The sequence below is a fragment of the Rhinopithecus roxellana genome, chromosome 15 (genome assembly GCF_007565055.1).
Source record: "Rhinopithecus roxellana isolate Shanxi Qingling chromosome 15, ASM756505v1, whole genome shotgun sequence".
Taxonomy (NCBI): domain Eukaryota; kingdom Metazoa; phylum Chordata; class Mammalia; order Primates; family Cercopithecidae; genus Rhinopithecus; species Rhinopithecus roxellana.
In genome coordinates, this window is record NC_044563.1 from 125,160,117 (window position 1) to 125,177,100 (window position 16,984).

Sequence of the window (16,984 nt, forward strand, 5' to 3'; positions counted from 1 at the left end):
TCATTGTTTTTTTTTTGTAAAATACCTATTTAGGTCTTCTATTCATTTTTGTTGTTGGATTTATTGTCTCTAACCTATTGATTTATAGGAGTTCTTTATATCTTCTAGCTATGGAGCCCTTATTGGTTGTATGCATTGCATGTGTCTTCTTCCACTCTGGCTTTTCACTCTTGGTGTCTTGATGAAAATAAGTTTTTGATATTAATATATTTGAATCTATTCATCTTTTCTTTCATGGTTAGTGCTTATAATGTCCTCTTTAAATTATTACCCAAGGTCATAAAGATATTCCGTTACCTTTGGGAAGTTTCACCTTTTTTTTTTTTTTTTTTTGAGACAGTCTCGCTCTGTCACCCAGGCTGGAGTGCAGTGACACGATCTCGGCTCACTGCAGCCTCTGCCTCCTGGATTCCAGCGATTCTCCTGCCTCAGTCTCCCAGGTAGCTGGGATTATAGGCACGCGCCACTATGCCCAGCAACTTTTTGTATTTTTAGTAGAGACGGGGTTTCACCATGTTGGCTCGGCTGGTCTTGAACTCCTGACCTCAGGTGATCTGCCCGCCTCGGCCTCCCAAAGTGCTAGGATTACAGGTGTGAGCCACCATGCCCAGGCAAGTTTCACCTTTGATAGTTGATTGACCAAGCCCTGTTTATTGAAAATATTGTCCATTTTCCAGTGCCTTGCAATGCTACTAGTTTTGTCATAAATCAGGTGTGTTCACAGGGGTCTGTTTCTGGGCTCTTTTGCCTGTTCCATTATCCTATTTGTCTGCTTGTACAAGTATCACACTTTTTTTTTTTTCAAGGCAGAGTCTTGCTCTGTCACCTAGGCCGAAGTGCAGTGGTGCGATCTCAGCTCACTGTGAGATCTGCCTTAGGGTTCAAGTGATTCTCCTGCTTCAGCCTCCTCAAGTAGTTGAGACTACAGGCACACGCCACCACACCTGGCTAATTTTTGTATTTTTAGTAGAGATGAGGTTTTGCCATTCTGGTCAGGCTGGTCTTGAACTCCTGACCTCAGGTGATCTGCCCACCTTGGCCTCCCAAAGTACTAAGATTACGGGCGTGAGCCACCGTACCCGGCCTTCACACTGTCTTAATTAGTATAGCTTTGTAACAAGTCTTTATGTCTTGATTTCTGGTAAAACAACTTCCCTTCAGTTTTGTACTTCAAGATTGTGTTGGCTGTTCATTTTTTGTTTGTTTGTTTGAACAGGGTCTCGTCACCCAGGCTGGAGTGCAGTGGTGTGATCATGGTTCACTGCAGCCTTGACCTCGCAGATTCAAGTGATCCACCTAGGCCTCTTGAGTAGCTGGGACAACAGTAGCTTGCCACAACACCTGGTTAATTTTTGTATTTTTTGTAGCGATGAGGGTCTTACTATGTTGCCCAGGCTGGTCTTGAACTCCTGGGCTGAAGTGATCCTCCCAGCTAGGCCTCCCAAAGTGCTAGGATTACAGGCGTGAGCCACTGAGCCTGGCCTCTTGGCTATTCTTGATCCTTTGCATTTTGGCATACATTTTAGGATCATTTTGTTTGTTTCACACGTGCACACACAAATCTCTAGCTATTTTTTATTAAGTTTACAGTGACGAGATAATTTGGGAAAAACTGACATCTGCATGGTGTATCTTATTTTTGTTGTTGTTGTTGTTTTGAGATGGAGTCTTGCTCTGTCACCCAGGCTGGAGTGCAGTGGCGCGATCTCGGCTCACTGCAAGCTCCCCCTCCCGGGCCCACGCCATTCTCCTGCCTCAGCCTCCGGAGTAGCTGGGACCACAGGCGCCCGCCACCGCGCCCGGCTAATTTTTTGTATTTTTAGTAGAGATGGGGTTTCACCGTGTTAGCCAGGATGGTCTCGATCTCCTGACCTTGTGATCCGCCCACCTCAGCCTCCCAAAGTGCTGGGATTACAGGCGTGAGCCACCGCGCCCGGCCGGTGTATCTTATTTTTTAAAGCTTTTTCTTAATTTTCATATAAAGGTCTTCCACCTCTTCCAAACGATTTATGCCTGGGATTTTTTTATGTTTTGACATTCTGGTAAATGTCATTTTTTCAGATTGCATTTTTATTCTCATATCTAGAAGTGAATTGATGTTTAATAGTTTATAGACTTCAGAAGATGTTTTTATACATAATTAGGTAATCTGTGAATGATGACTTTTATTTCAAATTGTTACAATTTTTATTTATATTTCTTGCCTGATTACACTTACTAGGACCTTTGGTACAATGCTGAATATATAGCTGGTGAAAAGTGGGCATCTTTGTCCCCTAGTATCTGGTGGTGGGGGGAGTTCAATATTTCACCATTAAGTATGCTATAGGTTTGTTGTAAATTTCACTTACTAGGTAGAAAAAGATTCCTTCTGTTACTAGTTTGCTGAGTTTTTTTAAGCTTGAATTTTTATCAAATGCTTGTATGTATATCAAAATGATTACATAGGTCTCGTTCTTTGTTCTGTTCATGTGTGAATTACATTTCTTGATCTCCAATGTTAAACTAGCCATGTGTTGTCAGAATAAGGTAAATTTGACCATGATATTTTTTATATGTAGATGGATTTTTACATGAATATTCATAAGACAGATTGACCTTGTATTTTCATTTCTTATAATGTGCTTGTTAAGGTGTTGGTGTCAAGATTATTCTGGCCTTATTGAATGCATTGGCAAGTGGTCTCGTTTTCTATGCTCTGGAATAGTGTCGGTAAAATAGGGTTATTTCTTCCTTGATTGGAAGAATTCATTGTTGAAGCCATCTGAGCCTGGAATTGTCATTTTGGTTTGTGGGAATGCTTTTAATTATAGATGTAGTTTCTTTCAGATATGTGGGGTTTTCAGATCTTTCTGGTTGCTTCTTTGTATCAGTTTTGGAAAATTATTAGAAGTGTGTCCATTTTATCTAAAATTAAAATTTTTTTTTTCTTTTTTCTTTTTTTTTTTTTGAGACGGAGTCTCGCTCTGTCGCCCAGGCTGGAGTGCAGTGGCCGGATCTCAGCTCACTGCAAGCTCCGCCTCCCGGGTTCACGCCATTCTCCTGCCTCAGCCTCCCGAGTAGCTGGGACTACAGGCGCCCGCCACCTCGCCTGGCTAGTTTTTTGTATTTTTAGTAGAGACGGGGTTTCACCATGTTAGCCAGGATGGTCTCGATCTCCTGACCTCGTGATCCGCCCGTCTCGGCCTCCCAAAGTGCTGGGATTACAGGCTTGAGCCACCGCGCCCGGCCTTAAAATTAAAATTTTATTTACAGGAAGTTCATAATTTTATCTTGTAACTATTTATTTATTTATTTAGAGACAGAGTCTTGCTCTGTCGCCCATGCTGGAGTGCAGTGTTGCAGTCTTGGCTCATTGCAACCTCTGCCTCCCAGGTTCCAGCGATTCTTCTGCCTCAGCCTCCTAAGCAGCTGGGACTACAGGTGCGCACCACTATTCCCAGTGAATTTTTGTATTTTTAATAGAGACAGAGTTTCACCATGTTGGCCAGGATGGTCTCGATCTCTTGACCTCGAGATCTACCCTCCTCGGCCTCCCACAGTGCTGGGATTACAGGCATAAGCCACCGCACCCGGCCGACTTTTTATTTCTAATTAGGGTCTGTATAGTAATATCTGTCTTTTGTTACTGATACTGGGTGATTTGTATCTTTTTTGCTTTCAGTATTTTGCAGTCAGTCATTTCAGGGGTTTATTAATTAGTCTTTTCAAGTAATTATTAGCTTTGTTTATTTTTGCCTTTTGTAAGTTTTTTTTCCTGCTTTTTAAAATTATTATTGAGATGGAGTCTTGCTCTGTCGCCCAGGCTGGAATGCAGTGGCACGATCTCAACTCACTGCAACCTTCAACTCCCTGGTTCAGGCGATTCTTCTGCCTCAGCCTCCTGAGTAGCTGGGACTACAGGCGTATGCCACCACGCCCAGCTAATTTTTGTATTTTTAGTAGAGACAGGGTTTCACCAGGTTGGCCAGGATGGTCTCGATCTCTTCACCTCGTGATCCACCCGCCTCAGCTTCCCCAGAGTGCTGGGATTATAGGCGTGAGCCACCGCGCCCAGCCCTTTTTCCTGCATTTTTAATAAAAAACTCTTCAGTGGTGGTTGTTAACCTTGGCTTCCAATTCAGAATCAGCTGTGTCACTTTAAAAACTACAGCTGCCAAGGCCTCAACCCTATAGACACTGAGTTGTTAGACTTGGGCTGGGCCATTGACGCTCTTATGGTTTAGAAAGCATCACAGGTGATTCTGATATACAGTCACAGCTGAGACCTACTCATTCATATAACTTTTTTTTTTTCTTTTGTCAAACTGTCTCACTCTGTCACCCAGGCTGGAATGCAGTGGCATGGTCATGGCTCACTACAGCCTCGACCTCCTGGGCTCGAGCGATCCTCCCGCTTCAGCCTCCTAAAAAGCTGGGACTACAGGCATGAGCCACTATACCTGGCCTATAGAACTTTTATACCTACTAAAAACACACACACACACACACAAACAAAAAACGGATTTTACATTATCAACACTATGGTTTTATAAAAGGTCTGTAGAACCTCCTTCAATGATAGATTAAAGGTTACATACTGGCCAGGCGTGGTGGCTCACGCCTGTAATCCCAGCACTTTGGGAGGCCGAGGCAGGTGGATCATGAGGTCAGGAGTCAAGACCAGCCTGGCCAAGATGGTGATACCCCCGTCTCTACTAAAAATACAAAAAAATTAGCTGGGCGTGGTGGCATGCACCTGTAATCCCAGCTACTCTGGAGGCTGAGGCAGAGAATTGCTTAAACCTGGAGGAGCAGAGGTTGCAGTGAGCCGAGATCACGCCTCTGCACTCCAGCCTGGGCAATAGAGCAAGGCTCCATCTCAAAAAAAAAAAAAAAAAAAAAAAAAGATTACATACCTTTTAAATTAATACTTTTTATCTTCTGCACATTCGTCATTTTAAACTTGACTCTAGTGGCGATATAGAAATATATATATAATTTTCTGTACAGCTAGCCTTTCCTTTAATTACCAAAAACTCATCAGTTCCTTAAGGTTTTCTCATAAGTTGAAGTTCTGAGCTAATCAATCATTACATTACTTTTTCCTGAACCTTTAAAAAAATTCTCTACCTTCTTTTTAAGTTGTTGAACAATAAACTGACACATTGATTTACTATAAGTCTGAGTAGAACTGGCTTAAGAGAGATGTGTGTGTGTGTGTCTGTGTATAGTAAAGGTACACAAGCATAGGTGAGAGTTAAGAGATTTTAAGGATGTTACCATGTCTTCCTTTTAGCACCCTTGGTTGGGTGTGATGGCTCATGCCTGTAATCCCATCACTTTGGGAGGCTGAGTCGGGTGGATCACTTGAGGTCAGGAGTTCAAGACCAGTCTGGCCATCACAGTGAAACCCCATCTCTACTAAAAATACAAAAATTAGCCAGGTGTGGTGGTGGGCGCCTGTAATCCCAGTACTTGGGAGGCCGAGGCAGGAGAATCGCTTGAACCTAGGAGGCAGAGGCTGCAGTGAGCCGAGATCACACCACTGCACTCTAGTCGGGACAGAGTGAGACTCTGTCTCAAAGCAAAACAGCACCTTTGATTGCTTCATTGCCCATTAAGTTGTTGGCCAGTTATCATGACCCCTCAATCTCCTTGTTGTGTTATCTGATTGCCATTTATAGACAGGAGAATAGAATCTATTCCAGGAATGGGTCCAACAAGGCACAAACCTGGCCTCTTTCCTTTTCAAAAGAAGATAAGCCTGGGTTGTCCCTGCTATCCCAGCAGGACAAGAAATTACGATAATTAATAAGCAGGAATATTAACTTTGAGTACAAGTAGAGGTTAGAAACCGTCTGAAGAATTTAGATGACTTGGAATTGATAAGCTGGCGCAAAAGTGGTACCCAGGAATGCCAATAGTGAGCTCTCAAAATTAAATATTTGCTGGTCTTGATATGAGTAGAATTCATGGAGGGATGGTTGGTTTTCTATCTAGAGTCCTGGTGATGGGCTAGATGTTTCACTGCATGGTGACGATGATCTTCCCAAATTAGCACTTAGATTTTAACAGCCAGGGCAGAATCCCTAGTGATGACTTGAAAGTAGTATTGTCATTCACAAAGTCATCCCGACTATCTCTACTTATGGAATAGCCAGAGCTCATTCATAGGTTAAGCAGTTCTACAGCTTTCCTGATAAGTCATTACTGAATCAGTATGTCTTATAAGATGTGGTTCCGTGAAAAGAATAGTGACATTGGAATCTGACAGATCTGAGTTCAAATACTGGCTGAACCTTTCTTTCTGGTCTATAAAATGAAAATATTTACCTGGGGGCTGTGTTTTAAGGGTTAAAGAAGAGAATAGACATAGAAATGACTCAGTGTAAAGATGCAGATGCAAATGCAGTTCTCACAGGGAAATTCATCATCCGGGCAAGAATTTTAAGGGTTATCCTGACCTACATAGGGCCCACATGTGGGTTTTAGATAATTGAGGTGTATTATCAAGATATCCAGGGAGCTGTGGGCCTCTGGCAAGTGGATGTGTTCATACTAGCCAGTGTGATGGAAGACAGTGTTATTGAGGGGATTGGGGCTTACACTTGATATAAAAATTGCAGTATTTCAGATCTGGTTGGGCTGAGCGTGATGGTGCATGCTTGTAGTTTGAGCTACACCACAGGATGAGGCAGGAGGATCACTTGAGTCCAGGAGCTCAAGATTGCAGTGAACTATGATCGCATGACTACATTCCAACTAGGCATCACAGTGAGACCCTGTCTCTTAAAAAAAAAAAAAAAAAAAAAAATCCAGATCGACTCATCCTGTTTTAGATATATTTTTCTTTAGTCATCTTATTGAATGGCCTGAACTTGATTGATAGGACATGGTGAGTTGACAGCTTTGTTTTTGTTTTTACTGTTACTTTCTTCTTCTTCTTTCTTCTTCTTTCTTTCTTCTTTCTTTTCTTCTTCTTTCTTCTTCTTCTTCTTCTTGAGTCTTGCTTTGTCACCCAGGCTGGAGTGAGTGCAAAGGTGTGATCTCAGCTCACTGCAACCTCTGCCTCCTGGGTTCAAGCGATTCTCCTGCCTCAGCCTCCTAAGTAGCTGGGACTACAGGTGTCTGCCACCACGTCCAGCTAATTTTTGTATTTTTAGTAGTGACAGGGTTTCATCATGTTGGCCAGGATGGGCCAGGATGGTCTCGATCTCTTGACCTCGTGATCTGCCTGCCTTGGCCTCCCAAAGTGCTGGGATTACAGGTGTGAGCCACTGCGCCTGGCCCACTATTACTTTCAAAATGATCTTTCCCTTCGTTTCTCCTTGATAGCATCTAAAAGATCTCAAAGGTTTATTGTCATGTATGAGTAGGAAAACAGAATGATTTTCATGTATGAAAGAGCCCAGGCTAGTCTCAATCTAAATTCACTCTCATTCATTTCAGTGCTTCTCCCCTGTCCTTAGTTCAGGCCTTAGCCAGTGGTTCCCAGACCAGCAGTAAGGAAGGAGATGTAGGATTTCTTTCACTCTCCCTCCCCCATTCCTTCGGCTAACCCCCAATTTGGTTCCCTCAGAGCCTGGGGGAGGAGAGTTTATAGGAGAAAAAAGCAAAGGGCATTTTTTACTTCTTAAAAAACTGTGGGCCGGGTGCAGTGATCACGCCTCTAATCCCAGCACTTCAGGAGGCCGAGGCAGGCGGATCACGAGGTCAGGAGATTGAGACCATCCTGGCTAACACAGTGAAGCCCTGTCTCTACTAAAAATACAAAAAATTAGCGAGGCGCGGTGACGGGCACCTGTAGTCGCAGCTACTCGGTAGGCTGAGGCAGGAGAATGGTGTGAACGTAGGAGGCGGATCTTGTAGTGAGCCGAGATCGCGCCACTGCACTCCAGCCTGGGCGACTGAGCAAGACTCTATCTCAAAAAAACAAAAAACAAAAAACAAAAACCCTGTCATTGTCTAGATGCAGTGGCTCATGCCTATAATCCCAGCACTTTGGGTTGCTGAAGTGGGAAGATCACTTGAGCCCAGGAGTTCAGTTGCCAGCCTGGGCAACATAGTGAGACCCTGCCTCTATTAAAAAATAAAAATAAAATTTAAAAAAATACTGTCATTTATAATACTCTCTTGAGTCAATGTCCTTTATTATGACAGGAACCCAATTACTAGGTCTTGCAGGGAGCATTTTACGGGCTCTTCGGAGGGTCCTGTAGAAAACCTTCACACGCCATTCATTTCGCTGATACTTCCGGGTTTTCTGACTGACCTCTTACCTCTTTGGTCCTGCCCTGATCATTAACACTTTCCAATGGCACTTTGGAACATCACCCCGATTGCCTTCTCCAGCACCCATTTGGGTATAGGACATTCACCACCTTGTCCTAGTAAAAGGCAGAAGTGCAGGTGCTGCGGCTGTCCCACTCCAACAAGCCGCCTGCCTTCAGGCTGCTTCAGTGGAGGTCACACACCTGCCTCTAGGCCTCTGCCTAGGTTTTCCCAAGAGCTTTCTTGGGCTCCATTCTGGTTGCAGCAGGAGCGGGCCCACGGAGTTTCTGTGGCTCAGCAGGTTTGGGATGGGGGTGTCTCAGATCCAGTCTTCCCTCCTGGGAACAACTTGGACCTGCAAGTGGTTCTCTCAAGGTCCACCTCCATCCCATTCCTCGCTAGGAAGGATAGAGAACATAATAATACTCTAGACTGTTATGAAATCCCTTCCAGGAATCCTCCCTTAATGACTCTGGACTCTTCTCTCCTGTGGGATGTTGGGAGTGAAGGTGGACCAGTTTGGACACCTCTTAGCAGCCCATCTCTTTAGAATATAAGGCACTGTCGCCTATGGGACAGGGCTTTGAGGCTTTACTCAAAACTCTGGGCAACAGAAAAGTTCATTCCACATCCTATAAACGTAGATGAACAACTGGGTTAAAAAATAATAGATCCATCGACTGATGGAGTAGAAAGGGAACTACGTCTTCTTTTAGTTCCCTATGAGACCAGTGACTATAAACAAACATTTTCCTGAGTTTCTTATTGTCCTGATCCTGGCTGCGAGGACACATCTCCTGGCCAGAAGCCCTTGAAACCATTCTGACTTCTTTCCCATCCCCAAATCACGTTCCCTTAGGACTTTTCCCTAGAGCTAATTCAGAAGTTCAGAAGGGTTACGGATGAGTATTTTAATAGAGACCTTCTGGAATGCCTTCACTCCCATTGGTGAAATTTTCAAACCCAAAGACAGTTTGATGGAGAAGATCGCACCAAGTGACTAAACTCCAACTGCATCAAATTTGGTGAGTCCCTGAGTTATTTTCCTCCACTACCTTGCACATAATAAATACTTCTGGCTTGAAATATTGATTGATTAATGTTTCTTTCTCTTTCTGATACATATGACTACACACCTCTCCATGTGTAACCACAATAAAGAAATGTTTTTGATGTGAGAATAATCTGCCACAGATCTATATGAGAAAAAGCCGTGTTGAAGTTATGATTTAATTAGTTCTATTTTTATCTCTCATTATTTGCCCCTTCAAAGCAGGTGGCTAAAACAATGGCAGTTTTAGGTGAACAGCATCTCTTTCCTCAGACTCTCTCTAAATGCGGATTCCCACTAGAATGCAGATCACATTCCCTTTTGGGGAAGGACATGCTGTTGGCCACGTGGCCAGTATGTCATCAAGAGTTTGTGCCCACACCCATTTAAAAAATTCCTTTTGTCCTTTATAAAGAGAGTTGGGAAGACAGAATATTTTCTTAACAAATCGTTAGTGTCCATTTCTCTGCAGAGGAAGCCATAATCACTTGCTGATGAAAAAATGTCATCAGCACCTGCAAATGTGGGATTCAGGTGAGGGCTGCAAACCACCAGCAGGAGCAGGTGAGCCACCTGGCAACAAAGACCCTGTTTAAACCTCAACATAAGCACAAAGGAGGGTTTTATTTTGAAGGTCTTTGGTTTTTCCATCGACTTCAGTGAGAAGTTTTTTATTTTTTTTTGAGACAGAGTCTCGCTCTGTCGCTCAGGCTGGAGTGCAATGGCACGAACGCGGCTCACTGCAACCTCTGCCTCAGCCTCCCAAGTAGCTGGGATTACAGGCACCCACCATCATGCCCAGCTAATTTTTGTATTTTTGTAGAGATGAGGTTTTACCATGTTGGCCAGGGTGGTCTTGAACTCCTGACCGCAGGTGATCTGCCTGCCTCGGCCTCCCAAAGTGCTGGGATTACAGGCATGAGCCACCGCGCCTGGCCTTCAGCGAGAGTTTTTCCTTTGGTCTGGTCGATTGTCTAAGCAACCCATCCCATAAGGTCATAGGACAAAGTGAAGAAAGACTGCCATGGTGCCAAACCCTGGCTTCAAGTCTTGAGTCAGTTAATTACTCACCATGGGCATGTCACCTAAATTCTCGGAATCTCATTTTCCTCAGTAGCAAAACAAATAATATCTGCTCTTCCAAAACGGAAAAAATTTTCAAGATATGTTCAGTAAAACTACCAACATTTACCTGTAAGCCCAACACAACTGTGTGATAAGGAAATTTCATAGAGACAAGTCATTAGAAAAGGGAGAGTGGGTTACTGCTGCCAAGCTCCTGTTCCCGGACCATGTGCTTGGTTTCCCATGTTCCTGAGAATACAGACTATGTTCCTTACTGAGGCCTACAAGGCCCTACAAGGTCTGGCTTCTTCCTACTTTGCCAGCTTCACCTTACGCATCTTCCTCTCCCCTCCTCATCTGGAACTGCTGCCCACCCTTTACTGTTCAGCCAGTTATCGCTTCCTTTGAGTATCGATTCGTGAACCACTGACTAGGTTAAATCCCTCCTATTGCATGATCTTTTTTATGTATATATATTTTTCTCTTTTTTACATTCATAAAAGTTGATTAAACTATTGCATGATGTTATAGAACCATGTACCTTTCCAAATTTGTAAAGGTTGTCAAAGTTACTATTTACATTTATTTGAGTGATTTTACATTAATATTTGTCTCCTGGCTCAGTGCAGTGGCTCACGCCTATAATCCCAGCATTTTGGGAGGCCGAGGCGGGTGGATCACTTGAGGTCAGGAGTTTGAGACCAGCCTGACTGTGGTGAAACCCCGTCTCTACTGAAAATACAAAATTAGCAGGGTGTGGTGGCACACGCCTGTAATCCCAGTTACTTGGGAGGTTGAGGCAGGAGAATTGCTTGAGCCTGGGATGCGGAGTTTGCAGTGAGCCAAGATCGTACCATTGCACTCCAGCCTGGGCAAGAGTGAAACTCTGTCTCAAATCAACAAAAAAAATTGTCTCCCTAATTTGCCTGAATGAGGGACAGGAATATATTTTGTCTTACCATTTTATCCTGGTTCCTAGCACATGGTCAGTGCTCAATAAATGTTTGTTAAGTGAGTGAATAAATGATCAGATGGATGAGTAATGAAATGATTCTTTCATGTAGACACTGGGAGGTCAAGAAAATGCTTAGATAATTGAGCCTCCCCCCTGACTGAAGCTTGGTCCAAAGAGCTTTGAAACTTTGTTGAGAAGGAGTAGCTAATATAATAGGCATTGGAAACCATTTTCTGACCTACCAGACACAGAAAGCCAGGATACACCTTTGATGCAAACTGGCCCTTTGTACTCAGAGCTGTATTTGCCTAGGGATCATTTTGATTTGTGCATGCCAAGTAGACATACATAAAAGGACAGCCATAAAAGGAGAAGGAGCTTTCTGGAGAAACTGTGACTTCCAGAGAAATCTGCTCTGGGTAAGAAGGTAAGAGTTGCAGAAGATGAAGTTGCACCTATGCGGACTCCATTTCTGCAGGGGGGGAAAAAAGGTACTTTTCTAAGGAGGGAACTGTCCTGGGCTACTTTGGCAAATTTGTTTACTCTTGTGTCTGAGTGTGTGTATTCTTGCTTGAGCAATGGCTATCTCGTGATATTGGGGCTATTTTATCAGGAGGTGAGAAGCGTTGTGAGACCTCAGAGTTGAGCTGACAAAGCACAGCACCAGCTTGGGGAGGGAGGAGTGTCCTCTGTACTGTGAGGAATCCAGCATGCCTCTGAACCTGGAGAAGTGACCTACTTGGGGCATTAGGAGCCATCCCCTTTAGCTGCTCTCCTGAGGGAATTGTTGGCAGGGCCAATGGTGATTCTTGAACTGATTACAGGAGTGGAGGACAGGTGGCAGGGAGAGGAACAAGGTGGATGCTGCAGGATGATTGCAGCTGACAAACAGGTTTATGAGCAACAGGAAGCTCCTCCTTCAGGACCTGCAGAAATGCCGGAGGAAGACCTGAGGTGGGGTAGTCAGGAGAGAGCCTGCCATTGCAGGCAGAGCAAGCAAAGGAACTTAGGTTAGGAAGGGACTTGATTTGTAGCCGCAACCTGGGTAGGTCTGCTGACACTCAGGTTAAAATTTAAGGGGAGGCCAGGAGTTTGATACCAGCTGGGCAATATAGCGAGACCCCATTTCTACAAAAAATTTAAAAAATTAGCTGAGCTTGGTGGCTCATGCCTGTAATCCCAGCTACTCGGGAGGCTGAGGCAGGAGGATCCCTTGAGCCTAAGAGTTTGAGGCTGCAGTGAGCTATGATCATGCCACTGCACTCCAGGCTGGGCAACAGAGTGAGACCCTGTCTCAAAAACAAAAACAAACAAAAAAACACAACAAAACAAAAATTCAAGGAGTTATACTGTGATTTTGCACATGGTGAAAGACATTTCTGAGAAGCTACTTCTTTCATATACATGCTCACATTGGGCAGTATTTGGACACAGTCATTCTAAGGTAATCACTGTGTCCCAGTTTGCTTGGGACTTGGCTAGTTTTAGCACTGAAAGTACCTTGTTCTGGGCAAACCAGGAGAGTTGGTCACCCTACCACTCACTTAGACTGACTGTTAACCTTCAGGTGGGGAAGACAGAGTAGACTGCTCATCGCCTCACGATGTGGCAGAAACAAGACTATGTCTCTCCTTTGGGATATTAAGGATCTATAAAACAGCAAAGGTATATTGTGAAGCTCTCTTTCAAATTGTACACCTGAGGCTGAAAATGGACACAAAGATGATTTCTGTCCTAAGATGCTGTTCTGGGCCAATAATTCATTTTCCTTTGCCAAGGCACCTTCTTCAACTTTTTTTTTTTTTAACCTATACAGAACAGTAAGTGCCTATTCACACTAGATTTTCTCTGATGGTTGCAATTTTGTAATATATTTTTCCTTAGTAATGAAAGAATCAAATATGTAATTAAAGTTATGAGTTTTAAAGCATTTTTATATAAATAAAATCTCAAATCAGAAAAACATGTTTGTTAGATACTGTGCCCTGAGTTTTTGTTCTGAAATGAGGACTACCATATCATCAACACAATCACATCCTTGGTAAGTGGGACAGTGACCACCACCCTCAAAATGAAGCAAACAAACCTAGAGTGAGAAAGGATTCTGTGGACATTCCTTTATTCCACAGATCCTTGGCAGAAGCCAGTCCTAGACGACGGGGTTCCTAGGTTTTAGCATGAGGTGGAAGGAGCCATCTGACTCCTCTACTGGAGCACAGGATGGGGGGATGGTGGGACCAACCATCAAAGGAAAAGGCACATCTTCTTTTCCCAGGCAGGATGAGAAGACGAGGAGTAGCCCACCAAGAGCCAGGAAAATACCAGCAGCCCAGCCCAAGTAGAGGGCACCTCCAAACTCCCACTGAGGTATGATGTCAGGGATGCTGTCATCCCAGAAGTCTTGGATTGTGGCATGGGCCACCCAGGAGACGGGAAGGAGGGTAGTGGCTAAAGCAGATGCCTCCAAAGTCCCTCCCAGGAAGCCAAGCCACCTCTTGAATACCCATCTGATCCTGTGAAACTGGAAGCATTCAGACCCAAAGCTGGAGAGCAAAAGCCCCAATAGGCCCAGCCTGTGGGAGGCTACCATGAGGATGCGTGCTACCTGAAGCTCCTGGGGCAGAGACAAGAAGGATTCAAAGGCCTTGCACACAGTGGCAACTTCCTCTCGAACCACGCAGACCTCCCAAATCCCCATGATCCAGGTCTCCATCTCGTTCGGTTCCAGATTAAGAGTCTTCCACTGGGGCAGGATGGTGGTAACACAGGAGCAGACCCAGCCAAGGAGGGAGAGAAGTAGCCCCCCGAGCTGGACTTTCCCACGGAAACTCCAGGCCATAGTCACTCCCACCACAGATGCAGAAAGAAAAGGAGCACGAGTGGGTCAGTGACTGGTTAGCAGGGACTACTTGAGTGGAAGATCTTTCACATTGGGAGAGGGCTCTTGTTTCAGTGTTCTGAGCAGCAGCTGAGGCAGGTGCCAGGAATTGGCAATGTTTGGGTTTAGGGGGTGTGTCCAATATCAGATGTGGTGTGGAGTCTGGGGGAGGGTCCCATGACAGGCAAAAAAGCCATACAGGGAGCCATCAATACATATCTGATGAATAAATTCATAAACTAAAATCACTCCTCAGCTCTGAGATCACAAGAATGATCGATGTTCTGGAAATACACATCGATATAATCTTTTCGAAGGGCAACATGACTTTATGTGTCATACTTTTAAACATATGCATACTTTGACCCAGCACCTTATCTCCAGAAATCTACCTAATGTATCATGGATATGTACAAAGATTTATGAAAATGTCCATTGAAATATTGTTAAGAATTGTCATTTTTTGTTAATACTAGGCAGTCATTTTAAAGTGATTTTATAGAAAAAAATGTAATGATATGAAAAATATTTTTGATATATCGTTAAGTGAGAAAAGCGAGTGACCAAACAGTACATAGAATATATAGAATGCAACCGGGAATGGTAGCTCAGGCCTGTAATCCCAGCACTTTGGGAGGCTGAGGTGGGTGGCAGGCCAGCCTGGGCAACATGGCGAAACCTCACCTCTACTAAGAAAATAAAAAAATTAGCCGGGCATGGTGACACACGCCTGTAGTCCAAGCTGCTTAGGAGGCTGAGGCAGGAGGTTGCAGTGAACCGAGATCACGCCGCTATACTCCAGCCTGGGTGACAGAGTGAGTCCCCATCTCAAAAAAAAGAAAAAGACAAAGAATATATAGAAATATGTGCATGTGTGTGTGTGCATGTGTGTGTTTGTGTAGACCACAAAATGTTAACATGATTATTTTGGTGATAAAATTATGCATAATTTTTATTTCCTTATTTGTGCTTACCTATGTATTTTACATATTTTATAAATTTATCACTTAATATTTTTATTACAAAAGCGCACAAATATTAATTTTACAAAATAATTTTAAATTCCTCAATCCAAGGAACCTACCCAAACCCAGAATATCCCCAGAGGGAGGTGCTCCCTCCCCAGGCTCCCCTTGCTGCTGGGACAGCAGCTATAATAAATGGTAATCATACCAGCTTCCATTCCTGTTTGTTGTTGCTGCCAAGTAGCAGGTTCTGACAGGAAAGGAAGTAATTTGCATTTACTGTGTACGGCTAAATGCCAGACTTTTGGCTAGACGCTTTATCCTTACTTAATTTTCACACGGTCACTGTACGATACACTTTAGGTAACTTGCCAAGGTCCCCCAGCTGGTAAACAACAGATCCAACATGAGCCAGGCAGCTCAAACTTGGACATTTCATGTTCTTGTCCCCAGGCTGCAGAAGCTGCCTCTGCACACTGGTGACACAGCATGTGGGTGAGACTTAGTCTTTATAGCAAGACAGAGAAGAAAACGGATTTATTCTGTTGGAGTCATGAATGTCTGACTCATGTGTTTCCCTATTCACAAATTAACCTACTCCACACTGTGTGGTAGATATGAAGTGAAAGCAAAGGTGTTTCTGAAAGGAAGAGACATATCCTGAGAAAGGAGGATCTTGACTTTGTCTAACTGATGGCTCAACACCTAAGACATCTGGTATACCAGTGTTTATCAGTGGTGTGAGGTTTTGGGGGAAGGCACACAGAATCATTTGAAGTGCTCATTTTTCTTTTATGTTTTATTACAGAAAACTTCAGACATATACAAAAGTAGAATGAATGGTATAAAGAAATCGCATATCGCATCGTTTCACTTCAGAAATTATCCACTCGTCCCAATCTTGCTTCATTTCTACCTGCACCCACTCCTTCCCTTTCATACTATTTTGAAGCAAATGGGCTGCTTTTTCAAATTGTTGGCACCTTATGCTGCTATTATAGCAACATGATTGAAAATACTGTGCAAACTTGGAAATGCTGTCTGCTTATACTGTCCTCTGCCAGAAATAATGCATTCGCTACTTTGCTTCTTGAATACAGGGATGTCATGTGTATGTGAGTCACGATAGGCCAGGAGGAATCCTTTCAGACTTTGCTCCTGACTTCCTTGCCTTATCCTGATGATTTGTGAACATCTGTGAATTGGGAGACATATAAGCCATGATAAATGTGAACTATGAAGAAGGTGAGGTTAATGAGGGAATACAGAACACATGCATGTATTAATTTCTTTTTTAAAATTCAAGTATTCATTCATTGTTGCATGCATTGACTGTGTAGCCATTGCAGTCCATGCTGCGTGCTCTTTCTTCTCCTTTCTCAGCCTAACTCTGGCTCTTCCCTGACTTTTCCTTGGACCTTGAGGAACAGTCTTCACCTTACCCAGTAGTCTCTCTGCTCAGGAAGAAGCAAGAGCTTAGGCAGTTGTGTTTTGTGGGTATGTACAGATAGGTTTTCTGGAGGGAGGTCCCAGAACCTCAATCTCAGAGTAGCACTTCCTTTCATTCTCACTTCAGATTTCTCATTACCGTTGTCGAAAGACAAAATTACAACAAATTTAGTTTAAAGATCTTAATTCACTTTGTGATTCTAGAATCAGGCAACACTTCATTCCATAAAGTAGAATCAGTGTCCTGATGAGCTGAACAGAGGAGGTTGGTTTTATAGAAAGAAAAAGGCTGAAGAAAAGAGAAACAAAGAACATAAAGCAGATTGGCTGTTTCAAATTGAATTTCCTTGTAAGGTGGGAACCAAGAA

General features: G+C 43.6%; 1 protein-coding gene across 1 annotated transcript; it reads right to left on the reverse strand.

Annotated features, from left to right (window-relative positions):
* Nucleotides 1–13,473: 13,473 nt before the first annotated feature.
* CLDN25 (claudin 25) lies at nucleotides 13,474–14,163 on the reverse strand. The gene has a single exon (XM_010372383.1). The coding sequence runs from the start codon at nucleotides 14,161–14,163 to the stop codon at nucleotides 13,474–13,476; it is 690 nt and encodes a 229-aa protein (XP_010370685.1).
* Nucleotides 14,164–16,984: the final 2,821 nt, after the last annotated feature.